The sequence below is a fragment of the Oryctolagus cuniculus genome, chromosome 2 (assembly GCF_964237555.1).
Source record: "Oryctolagus cuniculus chromosome 2, mOryCun1.1, whole genome shotgun sequence".
In the NCBI taxonomy this organism is placed as follows: Eukaryota; Metazoa; Chordata; class Mammalia; order Lagomorpha; family Leporidae; genus Oryctolagus; species Oryctolagus cuniculus.
In genome coordinates, this window is record NC_091433.1 from 35275594 (window position 1) to 35298526 (window position 22933).

At 44.6% G+C, this 22933-nt stretch overlaps 1 protein-coding gene across 22 annotated transcripts in view; it reads left to right on the top strand.

Annotated features, from left to right (window-relative positions):
• Positions 1–22933, top strand: part of LIMCH1 (LIM and calponin homology domains 1) — a 349220-nt gene that overhangs the window by 247421 nt on the left and 78866 nt on the right. For 9 of the 22 annotated variants that reach the window (XM_070068159.1, XM_017350869.3, XM_070068155.1 and 6 more), the window contains 5 exons: positions 2223–2253; positions 4422–4532; positions 12240–12435; positions 19801–20053; positions 21267–21533. In XM_070068159.1, coding sequence (XP_069924260.1) covers positions 4524–4532; positions 12240–12435; positions 19801–20053; positions 21267–21533 — 725 coding nt within the window. In that variant the 5' untranslated portion in view covers positions 2223–2253; positions 4422–4523. Of the gene's footprint in view, positions 1–2222; positions 2254–4421; positions 4533–11504; positions 11862–12239; positions 12436–19800; positions 20054–21266; positions 21534–22933 lie in introns of those variants that run through there. The other 13 variants (XM_017350874.3, XM_017350877.3, XM_070068164.1 and 10 more) reach the window with 3 other exon arrangements.

Genomic DNA, 22933 nt, shown 5'->3' on the forward strand with positions numbered 1-22933 from the left:
TCATCTGCTCCATTTATTACTGTATCTAAATCCAGCCTCTATAAATCTGTGTTCCCTTTAGGAAATTGTTTTCAGTTCTGCCTCCTTGAGGCCTCACCTGAGTGGCAAGTGACCAGAAACAATAGTTACTGTACAACACGGGAGGTGATAATTAGTCACACACATACACACACACACACACACCCTGGGGGGTGAGGGGAAAGTTCACTGTGAAATGTCAGCAGCTGCATTCACTTTTTAGAGTCATTGTCCATCCAGGATGACTCTGGTATTAGAAAATCTGAAATCTTATCAGCTTTCTCGCTTTTCTAAAAAAGTGGGCATCAGGAAATGAGGCGACCAGGCCCAGGTCTCCTGCTCCTCCGATCTGCAGTGCCGGCGAGTTCCCTTCCTACAGCAGACCTCTGTGTCGTCACGAAACATGGGACGTTTTCTCAGGCGTGATGCTAGTGACACTTGCTCCGTTCAGATCTGAAAAGATGCGACAGCCGTTTTCTAGAGGACACTGTGATTCAAAGACGTGGAAAGCTCCCGGAGCAGGAGAAGGCAGGACGCAGGCCACGGCGCTCCTCAGCTGCCGGGCCATCTTCCTCTTTTCCTGTTCTTTTCACCTTTCCTTCTTTGCTCTCTCCTCTTCTCTATTCTGTCTTCCCACCTCTATAGCCTCTGGCATTTCTTCTCATTTTCTTTCCTTTTTAATTTTTCTTTTACATGATAACTATTATTTTCTTTAGACAATACTATTTCTTCACCTTCTCCTGTGTGAGATACTTTCTATCTCTAAAGAAATGAAGTGAACAGGGTATCAAGGTGCCCCCCCACCATCACATGCTGTTCACACTTCAGTGTCAAAGAGTGAGAGGCAAGTAAGCTTACAGAGAGATAAATGCTGAGAAGATGATCAAATAGAATGACCTGGCCACAGGTGGCCAAGGGCGGCCTCTCTGAATGGCGGCCTTTCTGAGACATGAGGAAGCCATGGGAAGATCTGTAGGCTGTTAAGGGCATAGAAAGAACAGACACTAGGCTGGGGAGGAGAAACAAGCTTGATGTGGAAAAGGAAACGCAACAAAGCCATTGCTCATTCCTCCAGGGCATTGAGAAGGAGTAAGTGTGGTCAGGGGCGGTCCTCAAACATGGTAGGATGCTCAATGTGGAATCATTGTAGAGGACCGTTATTTGGTACTTGGAAAGTTGTTATTTCTAGTTTTATTGAGGTGTGGAGCATGAGTAAGCTCCTTGCTTCGCAGGTTTTTTGTAAGTTGCTGCTGGTTTCATTTGGCAGTGGAGAGGAGCCATGTTTAGCATGTATAGATTTTATAGCCGAGAAAAATGGAACTACTGCATTGCTGTGTTTGCTCCCTGTGAGGGCTAAGCAGAGATCAGCAGAGGTGCGAAGCAGCCTGTTGATTTCAGTTAATAGTGTAAGCAGTAAGGTACAGGAGTGGATCCCACAGAGGAAATCTGGATGCTTTTCTAAAATTGTCTTTTAAAAAAAATACTCTTTATTTTAGCTTTCATGGTGGGTAATTTTTCTTACATTTTTTGGAGAAGTAACTTGAGTCAACCATAAGAAAAAGAGAAGGGAAACCTGCAAATGATTACTGCATGTGTAATTTACGGAACTGTACCTGTAATGGAAGCCAGACAACCTTGACGGGAACAGAAAGCACAACCCACAGGAGCGCACAGCGAGGACCGTTCCAGGGAGTCGCAGCGATGGGCCGAAAAGGCCAGAAGGACTCGGGCAGCTCCCGAGTGTGTCTCTGTAAAAACTTGGAAGTATTTTCACATAATTGGTTGTTATGTGAAAGTCATTCACAAATATTTTGTGAGCTCCTACTATGGACAAAGCATGATTTTATCTCTGAAACACAATTTTAGTCAGTGAGCCTTTATTTTCATGTTCCGTCTCCTGAAATTGTTTCCTATAAAAATTTTAGATCTTTTATAGATTTTTTTTGCTCTCATCTTTTCATCATTCTTTAAAGTCATAGAAGATATCTAATAGCATAATGACATTCATTTTTTTCTGTTATATTTTCTAAGTAATTCTAAGTAATTGTATTCTGAAATCACCAGTCTTAGGCCTTAATCCATGAATATATTCTTCCGATTTTGTTGTGTTTGTTGATTTTGTTTGCAAGGATGCCTTAGAGGAAGGAAAGACCACAGTGAAGAAACTATGCTGATCATATTTTCTCTTCCTTTTCCTTATTTAGGAGCCTCGATTATAGTCGGAAGCTGAGAAATGTAAGTGTTTGAACTTTGCTTCCCAAACTTCCCTCTGACTTTGATGATTCAAGTGTAAAACTAAGTTCATTGCCTCTCATAGGCATTGCTGGACAGAGTCCTTCTGAGAACAAAAGGAATTTGTCTCTGATAGGATCATTAATGACTATGATAGAAATGAAATTCCTAGATTTGGGGAGTTTCTCTTTAATTAGATAAGTGCTGGACCAGAAATAAATAAAAATGTGTGCTCCATTTGGGCTTCAGCTTCTTAAGCACAGATGTTCAGTCCCAACACGAACCTTAGCCCCTTCGCATTTGTAGGCACAGATGAGATTATTAAATGGGGCAGTTGGGCAAATTGTTCTAGGGAAAGATCCACATAATGTTAGTGTTGACTGCCTTGGGCCTGTACTGTTTTCCTATTTGTCTTTTGAGTTTTTATTAGTATTTTCTTTTTTTATTATAAACACTTTTATTTAGTAAATATAATTTTCCAAAGTACAGTTTATGGATTACAATGGCTCCCCCCCCCCAACTTCCCTCCTACCTGCACCCTCCCATCTCCCCCTCCCTCTCCCATTCCATTCACATCAAGATTCATTTTCAATTATCTTTATATACAGAAGATCAATTTAGTATATATTAAGTAAAGATTTCTTCAATTTGCACCACACAGAACATGAAGTGTAAAATACTGTTTGAGTACTAGTTATAGCATTAATTCACACTGGACAACACATTAAGGACAGAGATCCCACGTGAGGAGTAAGTACACAATGACTCCTGTTGTTGACTTAACAATTTGACACTCTTGTTTATGGCATCAGAAATCTCCCTACTTCTCGAAAATGGAAAAATTGTAATCTTCTTAAAAACTTTCCCAGGTTCTAGTATGTTTGATTGATTCTTATCTTCTCTTCCTCTATCAGACTAGAAGTATACACCATTTTTCATCATACAGTTGTAAGCCAAGCAGAAAACCCATAATCTAAAATCCAGCACAGCTCATCTTCCATTCTTTCAATACAGCCTCATACTCTTAGCACATACTTGTTGTTTTATAGTCCTAGTTAATATCCTATGTGTGGAATCGTGTGTTCTCTGGAAATCTATTTGTAAGCAATCAGTTTAAAAAGTCTTTCTGGAAGTTTTGAAGTATTCATGAAGTAGAATTTTCCCACCGAGGTGGGAAAAGAATCACATCCTAGCAGTGATGCACAAAACCATATTTTGGGCCTGTTGCCAGCTGGAACCGTGCAGCTAGATCACGTTGTCCAAAGCAGTTTCTGGTCTACCAAGTAGAAGGAGGGACAATAATTATGTCCCAGCCTGCTGCAAGCAATGAGACAGAATCTGAACATAAAATAATAGTCTGAGCTTTTATATGGGCTTCAGATCCCAATAATTCATTTTTAAGGAGCTCATCCTCAGCCAACTCCTGTTGGGTTTTATGGGAAAGTCAATGCAGAAAAGCACCTGCTTTTGTGGACAGTCTCTCTGGAAAGTGAACAGATTCATGGAGGAGCCTCGCCTCTGACCACTGACTGCTCACAGACATTCCTGAACATCCAAGGCAGCAACCTTGTCAAAACGAACAACTTCCCATTTTAGATTCATGAGCATCTCAACCCCAAAGCAGGGTGTCTGGCTGATATCCTTCACTGCATTGCTTTCTTCTGACCTTCATTAGTTAAATGATGTTGAGCATCTGCTGGGAACCACTAATACACCTTTGTTACTCCTTTGGTCTTAGCAGAATGTCTGTGCCCACAAGCAGAAATCTTGGGCCTTCAAAAGCACCTCTCTCAAAAGGAATTGACCACCTCTTTCATTGCTTGTCTGAGTAAAATCTCCAATGAGTTCATGAAAAATGCCCCTGCCTACTTGTGAAAACTTCCCTACATGAACGTCACTTTGGAGGACTTATTTTTCCTTCTTGCTCGTGGAGATCCACTTCCCCACAACCTAACTTCTGTGAAAACCACAGTGTGATTTTCACAGTGGAGTCATGTTTGTGCTGAGTCAGCAGTGGTTCTTACTCGATGATTAACCGTTAATGGCTAGGTCCCGGAGGGTGGCTCTGTCAGTCAGTGGCACCTTCTCTCCTTCCTGCTTCCCTCTTGCAGCATTCCTGGGTCCTTCATTTTAAACGCCATTCTGACCCTGTGCACTGTTCTGTTCCACAGGTACTAGTGACCATTTATTGGCTGGGAAAGGCTGCAAATAGCTATGCATCCTACAGCGGAACGACTCTGAACCTGAAGGAGTTTGAAGGCTTGTGGGCTCAGATGAGAAAGGTAACTTGGCTTTTCTTCTTGATGCCACAAGGTTTCGACAAGGTGGGGAAGGAACACATCGCCTTGTTCAGTTCGGCATGGTGGAATTGTACAGGCCAAAGATGTCACACACTCAAGGAAATGACTGCTGTTCTAACCAAGGACACCTTTGGCTCATACAGCTCACACCTCCTGAACTTTTTTTTTTTAAGATTTATTTTATTTATTTGAAACAGTTAACAGAGAGAGGTAGAGACAGAGTGAGAGAGAGAGATGTCTTCCATCTGCTGGTTCACTCCCAAAATGGCTGCAGCAGCTGGAGCTGTGCCAGTCTGAAGCCAGGAGCCGGGAGCTTCTTTCAGGTCTCCCACATGGGTGCAGGGGCCCAAGCACTTGGGGCATCTTCTGCTGCTTTCCCAGGTGCATTGGCAAGGAGCTGGATCAGAAGTGGTGCAACTGAGATTCGAACCAACACCCATATGGGATGCTGGCACTGCAAGCCAGGGCTTTAACCCATTGTGCCACAGCACCAGCCCCTCCTGAACTTTTATATTCTTTGGAGAATGGGAGCTCTGAGCACCATCAAACTTGAATTCCAAAAGAGCAAATTCAGTCTGTCGGGACATAGCTGTGGATGCCAAGTAGCTCAGTGCTTGCTTTCTTGGGGAAATAATGCTCAAATTAAACAATGCAGTATTGTACAAAAATGAAGACTTGCTCTGCACTTTTGTCCTAAAGGTCATTTTGCTTACCCATCCTGGCCTTGGAGTGGGTGAGGTAATGCTAGCCAAGTTCTTCCCTCCGCACCCCGGTATAAGTTCTGATTAATTAGAAGCATTCTTTTACAAAATGTGCCTTCTATGGTCATCACATCTGAGTGATCTGGAAATTGGGAAAATATTATGTACATTATTAAAAGCTTGATTTATTGGACTGTGGGAAAAAGTGAGCCAAGGTAGAAGTTTGTCCAGGAAATAGTGGCATATGTTGTGTATTTCCGCCTGGGTGTTCGATTTGGAGGTTCAGCAATCTAGGTAAGTGGTATAAAGTGCTAGTGTGAAGTTTTCCTCCAGAGAAACCCTCCCAACCAGCCGTGATGGACAGGTAAGGCTTGCTTGCAATCAGCATCCATGAATTGGATAAGGCCCGTATTAGAACACAAGTAATTGAGACCCTGCTTGTCCTCATGTCTCTTACGTGAAAAATAAATGTATCAACGCAAATTGAGAGTCATTCGGTGCTTTACAATTTTTCTCTTAGTACTGAAATTGTACTTTTACTCCAACTTTCTGATGATTTATCCTCCTTTCCTTAAATTAACGCTAATAGTTCTACTTGGCCAGAGCCAGTCTGGCTCACATATTTATAAATGGACACAGTTCTTATATTTGTTGTTACGTGTATAAAGGAAGTCCTTCAAGCCAGTTCCTCTCAAAATAAAACCAATTCATCCACACAATTCTTAGTCTTAGTTCTTATTTGTCCTTTAATTTTTCATCAGATCTAGCCCTAGAGAAATGACAGAAATAAGTTCCAGTCTGGATTTGGGAAGTCTAAAGCTTTATTGTTTTTATACTAAATGTGGACTTGAATCATCGTGGATGGATCGTCTTTGTTAAACACATTAGGAGTTCTGGCTTACCATTGCCTGCTGCTTTCTGTTGCCATCAGGTTTATTCTCATTAGTGGCAATTCTTACCTCCTCTGTAACCTGTGCAGCAATTGGCTTCTCCATCTTTCCTAGCCTCCCTTTCTACTGAGAGCTTGTTACTCCAGCTGCCTGGAAAGGACCGCTTACTCATAGCTGTTAGCCTTTTATATGAATGAGGATGCCATGGCAGGGCATGATGGAGTAATTAGTGTCACTGGACAAAGCATGACTCTGAACTCAGGCCCAGGTATGGGACTTCATATACAAAGAAGAGCCAATGAACTTTACTGGTTAAGTTTCTGGAAATATTGGCTTTATCTATAATGTATGTTATCTCATTTGATTAGGTAGGATCGTGTTCAGCTGGGAAGCATGAAAAATTCAAAATAGCTAAAATCCAGTAGACTTTATTTCTAACTCAAATAAATGAGTTCTGGATATGAGCAGTGCAGGACTGGTGTGAGAATTCCATGACCATCAAGAAGGTCTGGACTCATTTTGTCTTTTTGCACCACCAACATCAAACTCTGTCTTCTCACTTGCTGGCCCAAGATGGAGGTTTAGGTTTTCACAGTCATGTCCACATTCAAGCCAGGAAAAAGGAAGAACAGGGGAGAGGGGCCTATGCCCTCCCTTTAAACACACTTCTGGGAAATTATACTCTATACTGCTGTGGTTTGAATGTCTCCTCCAAAATTCCTGCTGTAACTTAATTGTCATAGCAACCAATGCAAATATTGTGGGAAGTGGCACCTTGAAGAGGTGCTAGTTACGGGAGGAGGAGCTTTGCTTTCAAGTGAGCTCTCTCACCATGCGATGATGCAGCAAAAGGGCCCTCACCAGATGCTGCACCTTGATCTTGGACTTGCCAGCCTCCAGAACTCTGTGAAATAAATTTCCATATAAATGACCCAGTCTGTGGTTTTCTGTTAATAGCAACAGAAAACAGACTAAAACAACCCCTGCTTGTATCTTATTGACTTGAACTGGGTCACATATCCATACCAAGCTACAAGGAAAGACTGGACAAAGTAGACTTTAATTCAACAAAGTCTGTGAGTATTTTCACTAGGCAGAAGTGTAAAACAGATTTGGAGGGACAACTGGAATCTTCTGCACATATACAGGATGAGATAAATTTGAAATGAAACTTTTCCCTTCGCCAAGGAGATTAGCCAGATTTTTTTTTACATTCCTTTTTCTAGTGGGAAAAATGTAAATAAAATTTATTAGCTGTAGTGTAGCTTGTCAAGTTCAATAATAGAGATAATGCGTGCAGAGCATAGCGTTTGGCATGCAGTAGGTATACATAGATTGCTGCTGTTGCTGTATATGCCAAGGATCTCTGTAAGCACAGGGACAATGGCCTTTCACTGAGCCTGGGTATGTCAGGGCAAGCCTCCCAAAGAAGAGTCACTTAAACTAAACAAAGGGGAGTTACTGCAAGAGTTCTGAGATTGAAGTGAAAACCATGGGGATTGGGTTGGCTCCAGAGAACTCATGGACTGAAACTAGAAAGCCAACTCTTCAGGTTCTTCCTTCCTACATCTTGCTCTCATCTCTTCTATCTCCTTTTAAAAAAAATTATTTATTTGAAAGAGTTACAGAGAGAAAGGAGAGACAGAGAAAGAGAGATCTCTCTGGTTCATTCCCCCAAATGGCCCTAGTGACCAGGACTGGGCCAGGCTGAAGCCAGGAGCTTCTTCCAGGTCTCCAACATGGATGGCAGGATCCCAAGGACTTGGACCATATTCTGTTGCTTTCCCGGGAGCATTAACAGGGATTGGATCAGAAGTGGAGAAGCTGGGACTCTAAGCAGTGCCCATATTGGATACCGGTGCTGCAGGTGGCAGCTTTAACCCACTGTGCCAAAGTGCCAGCCCTTGATCTCTCCTTGAATTCATTCTTTCCTCCCACGGGTCAACATTCTCTTATAACAGGGAACACAGCCAACAGTACCCCTAGGATCACTTGCTTCTAGCTCCTTGGCCCAAAAGGCTGTGGAATGTTTCCTCTCAGCCTTAGTATACAATTCCTAAGAGTGTACTCTGGTCCATGTGAGTCCTACTCCTGAACTAGTGCCTATGATCAGAGGGCTACCATGGTTGGCATAACTCTCTCCCTTTTCAGGAAATGTAGGGCATCACTAGAAGAAAGGGATAAAGAGAAGGAAGCATGATGGGCAACCAAATGCAAGACCCCTGCCTCAACTGGAAAGTCCATCAACTGCCTTATTTTTTCCATGACACTCATCACCTGACCTCACATTCACTTGTATGTTCTTCTGTTTGTTTCTGCCTTTTTTTTTTTTTTTACAGGAAGAGTGGACAGGGAGAGAGAGAGAGACAGAGAGAAAGGTCTTCCTTTGCCGTTGGTTCACCCTCCAGTGGCCGCTGCGGCTGGCGTGCTGTGGCTGGCGTGCTGCGGCCGGCGCACGGTGCTGATCCGAAGCCAGGAGCCAGGTGCTTCTCCTGGTCTCCCGTGGAGTGCAGGGCCCAAGCACCTGGGCCATCCTCCACTGCACTCCCAGGCCACAGCAGAGAGCTGGCCTGGAAGAGGGGCAACTGGGACAGAATCTGGTGCCCCAACCGGGACTACAACCCGGTATTCCGGCGCCACAAGGCGGAGGATTAGCCTATTGAGTCGCGGTGCCAGCCTCTGCCTTTCTTAATAGAACATAAGGCTCATGGGGACAGAACATTTGTTGATTTTGACATAATGTTTTGTCCTCAAGACTAGAACAGTGCCTGACACATAAAAGATGCCCAATAAATGTTTGTAGGATGAGTTGCTTACGCAAGCAGAGGGTGGTGGGTGGAGTATAAGTGATTATGCTGGAAAAGTTGAACCCTGAGCCACTCCAGGAAAGGAGCTAGCTGCCTTATAAATCACAGAGGAAGCAGAAAATGTTGAGTGGTAAAACAGGCATCTGGGCTTTTCAGAGGCCATAAGTCATACGCCAATCCTAGCTGGTTCTCATTTTCTATGACAAAGCAGGATAAGAAGTGGACAGATGAGTGAGGTAAGTCAAACATCTCTCAGAAGCTAGTAGTTCATTAACACACTTTTACAAGAACAGCAAGCAATTAGCACAGGGAACTGATTTGACTCTTATCTCCAGGGGAGTGCTCTGTGTTGAAGACACAAAGCTATGGGACTGCTCAGTGAGAAGCACAGATGCACAGACGATGTAATTAGATCCATGAAAGCAGAATGGGGCTGTGCTAGCCTTTGTGTTGGTTCATACTAGGATCTTCTACCCTCCCTCAAAAGCTCAATTTTAGGTGAGCAAAAAAAAAAAAAAAAAAAAAAAAAGATCAACTGTGATGGCTTGTTAGAAGCTGATAAAATTGTCCAGCTAACTAATGTCCACATCTTTAGTTCTAGCAAAAGTGGCAACCTCTGCCTTCACCCTCAGGTTCCTGGCAGGGGACTGGCTTGGCCAAGGATAGCCACAAGGCCTGGTTTTCACTTTTCAAACTGGCCGTGCCATGCAGCTGCCCACTTGGTGCAGGGTTTTACCATACTCTTTCCACCCAGTCATGAACATAATGGCTGTTTTGTTTATTTTTCCCGTAATAACTCTGAGACAGCAGCTGAAGCTCTAGGAAGCATGCCGACTTTCTCTTTCCTCCTTTCTCGTCTCCTGTGGTCTGTAGGGTAATGGGGGGGGGGAGACATCTGAGCCTTCAGGGGGCCTTTCTGGTAATGTTTTCTTGAAAATCCCACTTGGTAGTGTTGCACACACAGCTTGTAGGGGTGTCACATCCAGAGGTGACCCGTGGCCCAGCTCCCTGCATATCAGCCCTCGCTGATGGGGAAGTAGATCCAGATAGGGCTTATAGTGGAGAAAGAGTGTGTGAGTGCCCATATGTCGCTCCCCCTCTTCGTGGAGGAACGACACAGGACCCTGCGCTGTTCTATCATCTGCTCGGCCCTCCCCGGGTTTGCTGCTGGTTCTTCCCGGGTTGGCTACTATCCCTTCCACCTCCGTGGAAGGGCGGTTCCCCCGGGCCACTCTCCCCACTTCCGCAGGGGAGCGGCACACCGCCAGCCGGCTCTCTCGGGGGCTGCACAGGTGTTCCCCTTAGATGTTCCTTCTTAGATGTTCCTGGTGCATGCCGTCTCTCTCCTCCTTTATAGTCCTCCTCTGCCAATCCCAACTCAGCTGCCCACACGCCGAGTACGCTGCTCTCCAATCAGGAGCAAGTCCTACAGTTTATTGGTTGAACTGGAGGCAGCTGTGCGGAAGCTGTTTACTTCTCTCCCAGCGCCATATTGTGGGAGAGCAGATGCATAGAATAAGTCTTAATTCCAGTAACTCAGTCTAGTCCGGTTTGCTCCCCACACCCATAGCTCTGTTTATAACTGGCATGTGATTTTATGTCGAAATTCACATACCTGAGGGAATAGATAGCAGTAATGACAACCCCGGTGCTTAGTCTGCATCTGGCGCTTTTCTGAAGGCTCTCTGTGTGTTAGCACGTGTGGGTGTCCCAGCAGCACCAGTGCAGGTTTAGACTTCGCGATGAATCCTCAGCTCTTCCTTTCCCAGCCGTCACGCCTGACTTCTGTTCAACTCCTGATTAACACTTGACCTGCAAGCACACCACCTGGAGTTCCAAAGCTTCAATGCCTGCCTTCCTCGGGAGGGTCAGCTCTGCTGGACACACCCCTGCGGCTTAAGGACTACTTCTTGCTTCCCCCCCACCCCGCCCCGGGGCATTGGTAGCACCTCGGTGCAGAGCCTGCAGGGGGCTCCCCTCTGCCCTGCCCTTGCCCTCTCACCTACTCCCCTCTCTTGATGCAAAACTTGCATGTGCCTTGTGACTGACGGAACCGCTGTCCCTCCCTCTGGGGAGCAGGGTCAGAGGAGTTGGCTGTCATTGACAGAAGCAGCGAGCAAAGCCGTGGGCTCCCGTGAGCATCTTAGACGCTCTTGAGCAGTTTCCAGAATTGCTAACAGGGAGAACGCTTCTTTATTTTTCCTTTCTGTTGGGAAGGGTGCAGGGACCTTTGGGAGCATTCTGGAAAATCTACCGAGTGACTTGCCAGTCTTTGCAGAGTCATCTGCAGTCTTCCTTTTAAGCGACAGTCTGGGGGATATTAAAGTGAGGTTTATCTTTGAGTGACCAGAGTTATTTTTGTTTTCGCCAGCCCGGACTATTGTAATGAATGCTAAGGCACTGGTGGGAACAAGGCTTTTATTATAATACGAGGGTGAGGACGGCTTTGACTGACCTTTCTTCTGCTGGAGTTTCAGTGTTTTAGTATGTGCTGCTTGTGCTGGAAAGAATTTATAATCACAGGCTGTCAAAGACAGCCATTGTTCTCCCTGCTCTGAACATGTGGGTCAGCTACAAGTGCTCGCAGCTCCCCCAGCGCCAAGTGCTGGCCGAGAGCAAGAGCATGCCTGGATTCTTCTGAGGCATCAGGAAAAGCTGTTTGCATATTTTTCACTGCCCCCACCCCGTTTTTTTTTTTTAACTTTTTGCCTCAGAAAGACAGCTCCCTTTCAGAGCTGGAATTTCCCTCCAAGGTAGCAGGACATGGAAGCGTGCAGCTCTAGGGTTTTGCAGGACCGATAGCGCTGCAGAACCCAATGCTGCCTGCATTTGCCAGACAGCGGCAACAGGAGCAGTCGCACGGCGCGTTCCCAGGCCAGACATGCAGCCATGGATTCTGAGAGACAGGGCAAGGTGAAGGGTTTTGTTTGTCCTTCTTGTTTTCGTCTGTCATTGTATTCCTGGAATCTGAACTTTGTGGTCCTTTATTCTTAATTCCTTCGCTTTTTTTGTTTGTTTGGCTGTAATAGTATGGGGTATGAGGCACTGGGGGTCTTTTGGGAAATGTGCATGGTGTTCCGGCTGGGAAAGTGCAACAGAGAAGGGTCGGGGAATTGAGTGGTGACCTGGAGACAGTGACCCATCCCATAGCTGGTTGCCAGAAGCTCTCCAGAGTGACGCGATGCGACTGGATTTTTTTGCAGACTACTGGAGGCTGATTTTCCTGATACCGTAGGCGCTCTCCGTCTATTGCAATCGTGTCTGTAATCAGTTCATTTTATTTCTCGACAGGAGACTGATGACATTGAGAGTCCTAAGCGCAGCATCCGAGACAGTGGTTACATCGACTGCTGGGATTCGGAGCGCAGCGACTCCCTCTCTCCTCCTCGGCACGGTCGCGATGACTCCTTCGACAGCCTCGATTCCTTCGGCTCCCGTTCCAGGCAGACACCTTCGCCAGATGTAGTGCTCAGGGGAAGCAGCGATGGTAGGTCGGAGTCTTAGTAAACTGCACATCTGGGAATTAAACCTTAACCGGGGGAGCGTAGTCAGTGGTGGAGGGCTGGGCACTGGGAAGGTGGGCTTCAAATGCACCTAGCTGGATGCTGGTCATTCTATCAACTGGTAGAAAAATGTCTTTGAGTGTTTTTCATGATCCTTGGAATTTGGGGTGGCTTTGCCAGAGGCTTATTTAAGCATTGCCCCAGTGAGGAGATCTTTGATGGGAAAACGTGTTACATCACTTCTCCCTTGGTCTCTGTGAATTACCACGCTGTGTGGACCGTTAGCTCATAAAGTGTGCCGGTTTATACGCTCTGGATAGGAGGAGGAGAAATATTTGAGTACCGCACTGTGTTATGTGAAAATGGATCAACTTCCAGCAAACTGGAAATGCACTCCCTACACTTACGAGTGTTCTGAAGCCTGGGATTTTGCAACTTTAATTGGCACGGTTTTTGGCAATCTGTCTGATGCTTGTGATACCTGACCAGTGGCTGGCTTGACGCAGGTGGCCGTTACTGTATAGTACCAACCCACACTGCCCGTTTCTTCTGGGTTTGATTGAAATCCTGAAGATTTTATCTCACCTCTAAGGAGTGATCATTGTTCTTCACAAAAATGTGTAGTCGTGTAGCCTGATGTAAATCCAGTGCCTATTTCTCAGAGCTGTTTGCCTTGCTTGTCTAGCTTCTTAGTAATTGTAGAGAGGGCTGGCAGCTTGGCTGTGCACGCGTAAACTTGCTGAAAGTTGGGGAGTTTGTTTCTTTGGTTAAGTGTATTCCTTAATTGATGGTAGTATTTCTAGATATAAGCCTACTATCCGAGATCAAGATTATCTTTTGTAGCTAAAAGATTCCTTTCAGCTGAGCAATTCTATACTATGAACATATTTGATTATCGGATGTCCAGGTCCCAAGAGTGAGTTAGTTATCGGCACTCAGCATCTCACCGAATCCCTCCCAGGAACCGTGACTCTCCCCGTCTGATGTTTGCTTCATAAATGAGCCTTGGGGAAGTTAAATAATAGCCCCCCCCTCAAAAAAAAATCACAGTCAGGAAGTGGCAGGACCATGTCAGATTCAAGAAATGTATGCTCTTGAGCCTAATGTACTCGCACTTCTTTCTCTGTGCCTAATAAATGTTTTATTCTAGAATGACTGCCCTACTGCTTTTGTTTAGAACTTAAACTTTCCAGCAAATAGGTTAGCCGCAGGGCTCTATAGTCTGTGACCCCTGAAGAATTCCATGGTGCATTGTGAGCCTCTTGAAAAACATTTCTAAAATTTTATATGACATCTCCCGTACCACCCACAGCACTAGAAGTGAAATGCCAAGCCCACCATCTACTTGAGCCTTAGCAAAGCCAAAATGTAGATTTACTTTAATAAAACGTATTTTAACCCAACTATTTCATCCATATTGTTTCGATTGTTGTGCTTTATTGCATTTCCTTCATCCTAGTTTTTTATAACCTGTAATATAGACCCTTTATTTCTTTTGCCATAAGCTTCAAGGGGTGCAGAATCTAAGACGGACCACATCTTGAAGGGATTTGAGGTGGTGATTGCTAATATTATGCTAATATGTATTGAGGCACAAGTTACTTTGCAGCAATTAAGATTGATAAGCTAGAGCCTTTTGATAAATGTTTTCTCTGCCTAAAGAATTACATTACATGAAATGCAGCTTTGCCAAACACCATTCATGAAAGAGCATCTAACACACAGATTTAACCAATCAGTCTGATACCTTGAGGCTTATGTTCCTGTAAACTAATCAAGACCTAATGAGGTTTTTAAAGAAAAACACATTTTTATCTGCCTTTTTAAAAAAGTCCCATGATTTTAGCCAAATACACATTGAGTTTTCTAAGCGTTTGTGCTATTTTTTTCTAAATGATACTAATCAAAAAGATTGCTAGTCCTAACAAACACTTCCAAATTTGGAAGGATATATATTTTTGTAAGTCTTGAAAATTTATTTCCTAAGACTCATAATTGAGGGAGGTCATCCCGTGAAATGCTTCAACTGGATACTGGCTCGTATGGAGAGTTTTCTATTTATTATTGATGTCCACTGACTCATTCAGTAAGGACAATCAGGAGCCCTTCATAGCACAAAGCTGTAGAGTCCCATGGTAAGTTCAGCCAGCCTGTCTTGCTAGAGGAGTGCCCACTTCCTCTCTCATCTGCACCAGCATCCCATCTGAAGCCATTTAATGGGTCTCATTGAAGAAGAAAATTCAGGGGCTGGGTTGTGGCAAAGTGGGTTAAGCTGTTGCCTGCAATGCTGGCATTCAAGCGCTGGTTCAATCCCCGGCTGCTTCACTTCCAATCCAGCTCCCTGTGAATACACCTAGGAAAGTAGCAGAAGATGGCCCAAGCAGTAGGACCACGGTCACCCACATGGGAGACCTGGATGGAGCTGTGTTCTCTGGCTAAAATCTGTGACTATTTAGGGAGTAAACCAGCAGATGCGTTTCTCTGTCTCTCTCTGTCTGTCTGTCACTCAGCCTTCTAAATAAGTAAAATAAATCTTAAAAAAAATGACAAAAATGCAAAATCTTCCACTCAGGTACTTTCAAATTAAGAACCTATTTATAAATATGATGCATCATGTTGAATGAATAACTTATATTGTAGATAAACAATAAATTAAGAGAGAGAAATAAGAAATGAGAAAACAGAGAGTGCTGGAGGAAAGTCAAAAAGCCAAGGGCTGAAGTTGTATATAGCAAAGATAGTTAAAGACAGAAGGACCCCTCTTGCTGTCAGGGAGAGAGAAATGCAGCTGAGTGGAAAGGAAGTGTCAATCTTTGATCAGGTTACATCATCACCTCGTGCTCTGCTGTGTTTCCCTAACTTTGGACATAAATAGAGAAGCCACCCTAGGGAATGCCCGGGCTTGCGGGAAGATGTGAACTCAGAATTGTTTGACCTCCTGGCCTCATGTAAGAAGAGTGCTAGTGTTTTCTGAAGCTGTGCCATGATGGCCACTTCCCATTCAATCCTCCCAACAGCCTGAGAGCTGTGTTATCACCTCTGTGTGTCCCATGCAGACCCAAAGGTACAAAGGATTTATTAAAAAAAAAAAAGATTTATTTATTGTATTCGAAAGGCAGAGTTACAGAGAGACAGAGGCAGAGAGAGAGAGAGAGAGAGAGAGAGGTCTTCCATCTGCTGGTTCACTCCCCAGATGGCCACAATGGCTGCAGCTGTGCCAATCAGGAGCCAGGAGCTTTTTCCAGGTCTTCCACATGGGTGCAGGGGCCCAAGGACTCGGGCCACCTTCCACTGCTTCCCCAGGCCACAGCAGAGAGCTGGATCAGAAGTGGAGCAGCTGGGACATCCCATATGGGATGCCGGCACTGCAGGATGCAGCTTTACCTGCTCACCACAGCGCAGGCCCCCAGAGGATTTAAATTTCCCTGTGTCACAAAGTTAACAGCTACAGGGGCTGAAATTAGACCCTGGATACTAAGTCCATAAGCTACACTTCCTCCAATTGAGCCACATTGCCCTGAGATATTTGTTAAGTTAACGTTTCTTCAAATGTCTGCGTTTCTTCAAATGTCTGTTTAAGACATTCATCAAAGAATGATTTGGGGAGTGAACCAGCAGGTGGAGGACCTTTCTCTCTGTCTTTCCCTTTCTGTCTGTAACTCTACTTCTCAAAAGTCAGAGTTACACAGAGAAAGGAGAGGCAAAGAGAGAGAGAGGTCTTCCATCTGATGGTTTATTCCCCAGTTGGCCACAATGGCTGGAGCTGCGCCAATCCAAAGCCAGGAGCTTCTTCCGGGTCACCCACGCGGGTGCAGGGGCCCAAGGACTTAGGCCATCTTCCACTGCTTTCCCAGGCCATAGCAGAGAGCTGGATCGGAAGTGGAGCAGCCGGGTCTCAAACTGGTACCGATATGGGTTGCTGGGGCTTCAGGCCAGGGCATTAATCTGCTGCACCACAGCACCAGCCCCATAAATAAAATCTTTAAAAAAAAAAAAAAGAAGAAGAAGAAGAATTGGTGGAGGAGAGGAAGGTTCCCTTCTTAGGTACTAAACAGCATACTTTGAAACTTTCAGTTAATACATTATAGGTAATATAGGAGGATATTTCAGAAAGTTAATCGAAAGAATTAAAAGATAAGGTAATTTTGATGCAAAAGCACTGAAATCCATGCAGTTTTTTATAATACACATTTCCATGAACTTCTTGAAGACCTCTGTGTTTTATATATTTACACAAATAAAGTTTATGGATTATGGGCTGAGAATTGAGGGACCTGAGACAAAACTGTTGTATTCCTAAGTTTTCACAGTTGATAGAAGAATCATTTTCTTCTGTTTGTTTACTCAACAAAGCATAGTGCTGCCCTTAGGGCACTGAACATCCCAAGAGAAATCTGTCAGAGAGGCAAGAACTCTGGCTGGGTATTGGAAAAACAGAAATTGGAGTCTCAGGGCCGTTGCTGTGTCATAGAGGGTTAAGCCTGCACCTGCAGTGCCGGCATCCCATATGGGTGCCAGTTCGAATCCTGGCTATTCCACTTCCGAGCCAGCTCCCTGCTAATGAACCTGGGAAAGCAGCAGCAGCAGAAGGCCCGAATACTTGGGCCCCTGCCTGCATGTGGGAGACCCAGAAGACACTCCTGGCTTCAGTCTGGCCCAGCCTCAGCCATTTCAGCCATTTGAGGAGTGAAGCAGCAGATGGAAAATCAATCAATCAATCAATCTCTCTCTCTCTCTCTCTCTCTCTGGCTCTCCTTCTCTCTGTATCTCTGCCTTTCAAGTAAATAAATAAATCTTAAAAATAAATGAATAAATAAAAGAACTTGTGAATTTATCTTTAAAAAAAAGAAAGAAAGAAAGAAAGAGATAGGAGTCCAGGGCAGTCCCTAGCCAGCCATAGAGAAAAGGCCCCTTCAACCTTGGGGAGTCGCTGCTTCCCAACCTTTAATAAAATGGGGATAATAGATAGTATTTGCATATAATGCCACTTACAGGGGACTGTAAATATTTTAGAGCTGTGACAGATACACTTAAGAAAAGACTTGGGGTGGGAAAGGAGCTAAGTACTGAATCGATTAGTAACAAGTCATAGAGTGGCCAAAGCTTCCGAAGGACTACTGAAAGCGAGTGGCATGGATAATTTATAAACTGAATGTTTCATCCACAACAATGAACAACTTGTTTATGGTCAGTGCTTTTAACTTTTAAATGCATTATATCATTTCATCTACAGGGAAAATCACCACGTTTCTATTTTATAGAAAAGGACAGTCAAGTGTGCCAGAGACCCAGCCCACGAGAGCACAGCTCATTTCCGACTGACAGAAAGAGTAGTCAGCATTTATTAAAGTTATTCTGTGTCAGGTCCTGTACTGGTAGTTTTACATGAGTCCGATTCTCCCAACAGCCCTGTGAAGTAGGGGCATTACTATCCTCATTTTACAGGTTGGTAAACTGAGGTTTCAGCTGGTGAAAGATAATATGCAAAGTGAAATAGCTAACATATAGGGGACTCAGAATGAAGCGTAACTGGCTTAATCCCCAGGCATGGCCCCCTCTGCCAGGCTGCCACCTCTTTTTTCTTAGTTCAAGTCTCTTTTCTTACTTGTAAATAGGTATATTGTGTTATCAACAGAGTTGATTGATCTTGTTTGTAAAGCTCTCATTGCTTGGCTGGCGCCGCGGCTCACTAGGCTAATCCTCCGCCTAGCGGCACCGGCACACCGGGTTCTAGTCCCGGTCGGGGCGCTGGATTCTGTCCCGGTTGCCCCCCTTCCAGGCCAGCTCTCTGCTGTGGCCAGGAAGTGCAGTGGAGGATGGCCCAGGTGCTTGGGCCCTGCACCCCATGGGAGACCAGGAGAAGTACCTGGCTCCTGGCTCCTGCCATCGGATCAGCGCGGTGTGCCGGCCGCAGCGCGCCGGCCGCGGCGGCCATTGGAGGGTGAACCAACGGCAAAAGGAAGACCTTTCTCTCTCTGTCTCTCTCTCTCACTGTCCACTCTGCCTGTCAAAAAAAAAAAAAAAAATTAAAAAAAAAAAAAAAAAGCTCTCATTGCTTAACAGCAATCAACCAACTTTAAAATGGTGGATATCTATGCCAAAGTGTTCAGTTTTAGCAATAGCATCGTTCTAATAGATCTTAGAAACCTGATGAATGGGACTTGGGAAACAAGAATACTGTATAATTATTGGGGCTATTCCTCAACAAAAGGTCATTGTTAGTAACATTGAATTCTTTTGCATTGTCCAAAGCACTCTTTAAGCCTAACACAAATTTGATAATCTGAGGATGCCAACACGTGCAAAGGCAATGTGAATTCTTTAAAGCCCTGATTCTAAAAATACAAGGTAGAAAAAAGACAAGATCCTAGGGCATAGGGCCCACAGGAAGAAGCCACTGTCCCCATGCGAGGGGAACCAGACTCCCATCATAGGAATATGCATTTATTATATCTGAAACCACTTCCTGGAAGGCAAACCCTTTGTATAATACGAATCAGCCACTTTCCTGAATCCCTGTTCTTACATGTCTGTGCTCCTTGATTATAACATAAATTCTCAGCGTATTTCATAGGTTGGTTAAAGATACAGCAAAGTGAAAATCCTAGATAATTCTGATTTGTTAGAAATTCTAGCAGAGTGCGATGTGCAGCAGATGCTCAGTGAAAACTACAGTGGTTACGGGGCCGTCACCGTGCCTCACTTGGCTAATCCTCCACCTGCGGCGCTGGCATCCCATATGGATGCTGGCTTCTAGTCCTGGTTGCTCCTCTTCCAGTCCAGCTCTCTGCTGTGGCCTGGGAAAGCAGTGGAGGATGGCCCAAGTGCTTGGGCCCCTGCACCCGCATGGGAGACCAGGAAGAAGCACCTGGCTCCTGGCTTCAGATAGGCACAGCACCAGCTATAGTGGCCATATGGGGATGAACCAACAGAAGGATATTTTTCTCTGTCTCTCTCTCTCTCACTATCTAACTCTACCTGTCAAATTAAAAAAAAAAAAAAAAAAAAAAGAGAACTATAGTAGTTAATTTAGTGAGAGTTGCAGAATCTCAGCAGGCATGTAGTGCTACCGCAAATGTGTGGCCCATTGTAATTCCTAGACACAGTTGGGCTTATCTCTATTTTCTGTTTTAATTGGGCATTTGTTTTTATTTTTTAGTTTTTTCCTGATTAGAATTGAGAGCTTTTGCCTGAGTAGGGACTGATTTAGACTGATACTTTAGATTTGCTAACTGAATCATTTAAGGGGGGAAATCTCTGAGACCCACAGGTCTAACCACGTCCTCAATACTGCATACTTGACATTGGGAATTTCCCTGCTAGCCCAGCACCCTTCTTCTCTTCCCCAGGGAGAGGAAGCGACTCTGAGTCCGACTTGCCACATCGGAAGCTACCAGATGTGAAGAAAGATGACATGTCTGCACGACGGACTTCCCATGGTGAGCCGAAATCAGCAGTGCCTTTTAACCAGTACCTCCCCAACAAGAGCAATCAGACGGCCTACGTCCCCGCTCCTCTGAGAAAGAAGAAGGCTGAGCGGGAGGAGTACAGGAAGAGCTGGAGCACTGCCACCTCCCCGCTGGGTGGTGAGAGGCCCTTCAGGTAAGGCCTGATCTGTGCTGCTCCCAGTGGGAGTGTGAGTGGTGTAGGAACTATAGCTCCTGGATATGAGTGGGGTTAAGTCATAATCTGAACTTGGATGGAGGATTACAAAGAGAGGCTGGCAGGACAGATCGTTGGAGAAAACTTGTCATGATAAAATATCAGCTTCCTGAAGGCACCTAGAAAAATGTCTAGCACTCAGTCGATATTCAACAAACACTTGTCTAACAAGCAGATGTACGAAACCAGTTCTATTGACAGGACATGAAGAACAGATCTGTCATGCATGTCTTTTCTGTGGAGCATGCCTGACTGCTAGTCTTGTTACATTAAGTGTAGAAAGTCTTTTATCTTTATGCAAAAAGACTTCTTTGATCAAGATGCAAGTTTATCTAGATACAAGCTCAGCTATAGACCAGTGCATTGGAATGTGCTTCACAATCTCGTGTAGAAACAGTCATATTGAATGGAAGATACACTGGATTTCTCATCTTTTTAGAGCAGGGGTGGTCAATCTTGACTCTGCCAAGGGCCATTTGGATATTTATAACATCATTTGTGGGACATACAAAATGATCAACTTAAAAATTAACCTGCAGTAGATTTATTTGACTATCAAGCCTCACCTGCAGCTGCCTTGGCAAGGTCAGACCAAATGATGTCGCAGGCCTTGTACAGCCTGTGGGCTGGACGTTCCCACCCTACTTCAGTGTTTTTCCTTATTCTCTAATTATGTTTTTATATTTATTTATTCATTTATTCAGCAAGTACTTACTGGTCATCCACTAGGTGCTGCCTCGTAGGCACTGGGGACCCAATACTAGACAAAGTCCCTTGCCTTCAAGGACCTTATACTAAAAGAAACTGTATGGTAGTCCATCTTGATTATGTATGATTTTCTTTCAATGAATGAACGTTTTATTGAAAGGTTTAACTATTGAACAAGACTAATGAATTTTACCTTTCCAACAGTAAAGATGTTTGCTTTCAAAATTAAGTTTGGAACGTTCTTAACCCGTATTGAGAGTATGATGTAATGTATTACTTCATAAATGGTTATGTCTAATTTTCTTCACATTACCAGGATCAAACTGCTTGCTATCACTTGTATTTTTTTAAGTAAAAAGTAATATCAGAGTGGTTGGGAGATAGCACTGGTCAGCTCCCCAGCCCAGTCTCTTGGTTTGGTAAACCATACTGTCCAACTCACCAGCTATCCTGAAACAATAGAGGAAGAGGGAAGTGACATGGGGTCTCTGGGTGAAGAGGACCCAATTGGCCAGATGGACGCAGGTGGAAATCCTTCTGATGCCGGGTTAGAATTACCCGACGGCAGTGGTAAGGGGCAGCCTCCTTCAGAGGGGACTACGGTGACACCCACGGCCAGGTCAGAAGAAAAAGATGCTGCCGAAGTTCAAAAGCGCAGAAGGCTAGAGCAAGCAGGAATCAAGGTCATGCCAGCAGCACAGCGCTTTGCCAGGTTAGCTCTGCGGGCTGAGGGCCCGTCTGGCTGCCTCTCTGCATGCCTTGGGAGTTTGCAATGTGTCTAGTGAGTCGGAGTTTTCAGCTGGCTTTCCCATTTCCTGCTTGGCCCATTGCATCACATTCCCTACTCTGAGCAAATAGAAGTAGACAGCGGTCTGCCTCTGGGCATGTCTCTGCTAAGTACTGAGGTCAAGTGTGACTTCCTTGCTGCTTGGTTAGACTTTGTCCTCCTCATGTGCTTGTGGTCAGTCATTTGTGGGCTGCAGGATTCACCCAGCGGTAACTTTGTATTTTTCTGTTGTTTATGGCTTGTTCACTTTCACACTACTCCTAAATGGCTCATATCTTTCTGTACACATCCCTAGAAAACTGTCAGTTTCTTGGAAATGAGGAACACCGTCTGTGGAAAGAGTAGCTGCCTTACGAAAAATGAGTTTATCTTCTTTGTCCCAAGGAAGAAGCAAGTAGGACTGAATTTACTTGACTCCTTATTTCCAAAACATGTTGATTGAAAAACCAAGCGTGCAGTAGTTACTTCTCTCAATTGTGACTAAGACCCTAGTGCGCACCTCTGATGGCTTCATATCCCCACTGAGATGGAGGCCTTCAGGGGTCAAAGCCACCAAAAACTGTATTTCTTCTATGTTTTCAGAAGCTGGCTAATTTTTCTTACATAATAATCACAACAATCTGAACAAGTAATAGTGCAGACCAAATTTAGTTGGCAGATGGACATTCGTCACGACAGTTTGACGGTTGGATTCCTTTGTCACTTGTGGTGCTGTTTAAGAGGTGGGTATTTGTTTGTTTCTCAGAAGAGGAGACTGAGGACCAGCAAGCAACTGGTCATCAGCACTGACCTGGGAGCCAGGTTCCAGCTTTCTGACCACAGCAGCACATCTGCCCTTAACTAACATTTTCCATTCCTCTGCACAACTCCACATGTGGTTGTTTCTGTGGTTCAGTCTTTAATGGAAATACCCAACATTAACTTATGTGGATTTAATCCTAGAGTAGCTTTGTGTTGATAAAAACCCAATAATATACTTTTTCCCTGTCTGTGGTATCCCACAGAGTCATGCCTACCCTGAACATGTACGGGCTTCTAGAAAGTTCTAACCTACAGTTGTGTTTGTGTTATAAGCAGCAGCTCTTGGGCTTCTGAAAGAATGAAGAGTGATGTTGTAGAAACTTACGGGCAACAGTAATCTAGAAAGCCTTACATTTTGACTCTGGGACCTTGTCACACACCTACTTCTTCTGCATTCCATGAGCATCCGTTTGTACCAGAGACAGAGGTCGGTGCTGAGAAGGTCACATGCCTCTTTTCAGACTTGTCCTGCTTCTGTCTTTAAGCCCAGGACATAGCAGAGTAGATCAGAAAGATAAGGGTAT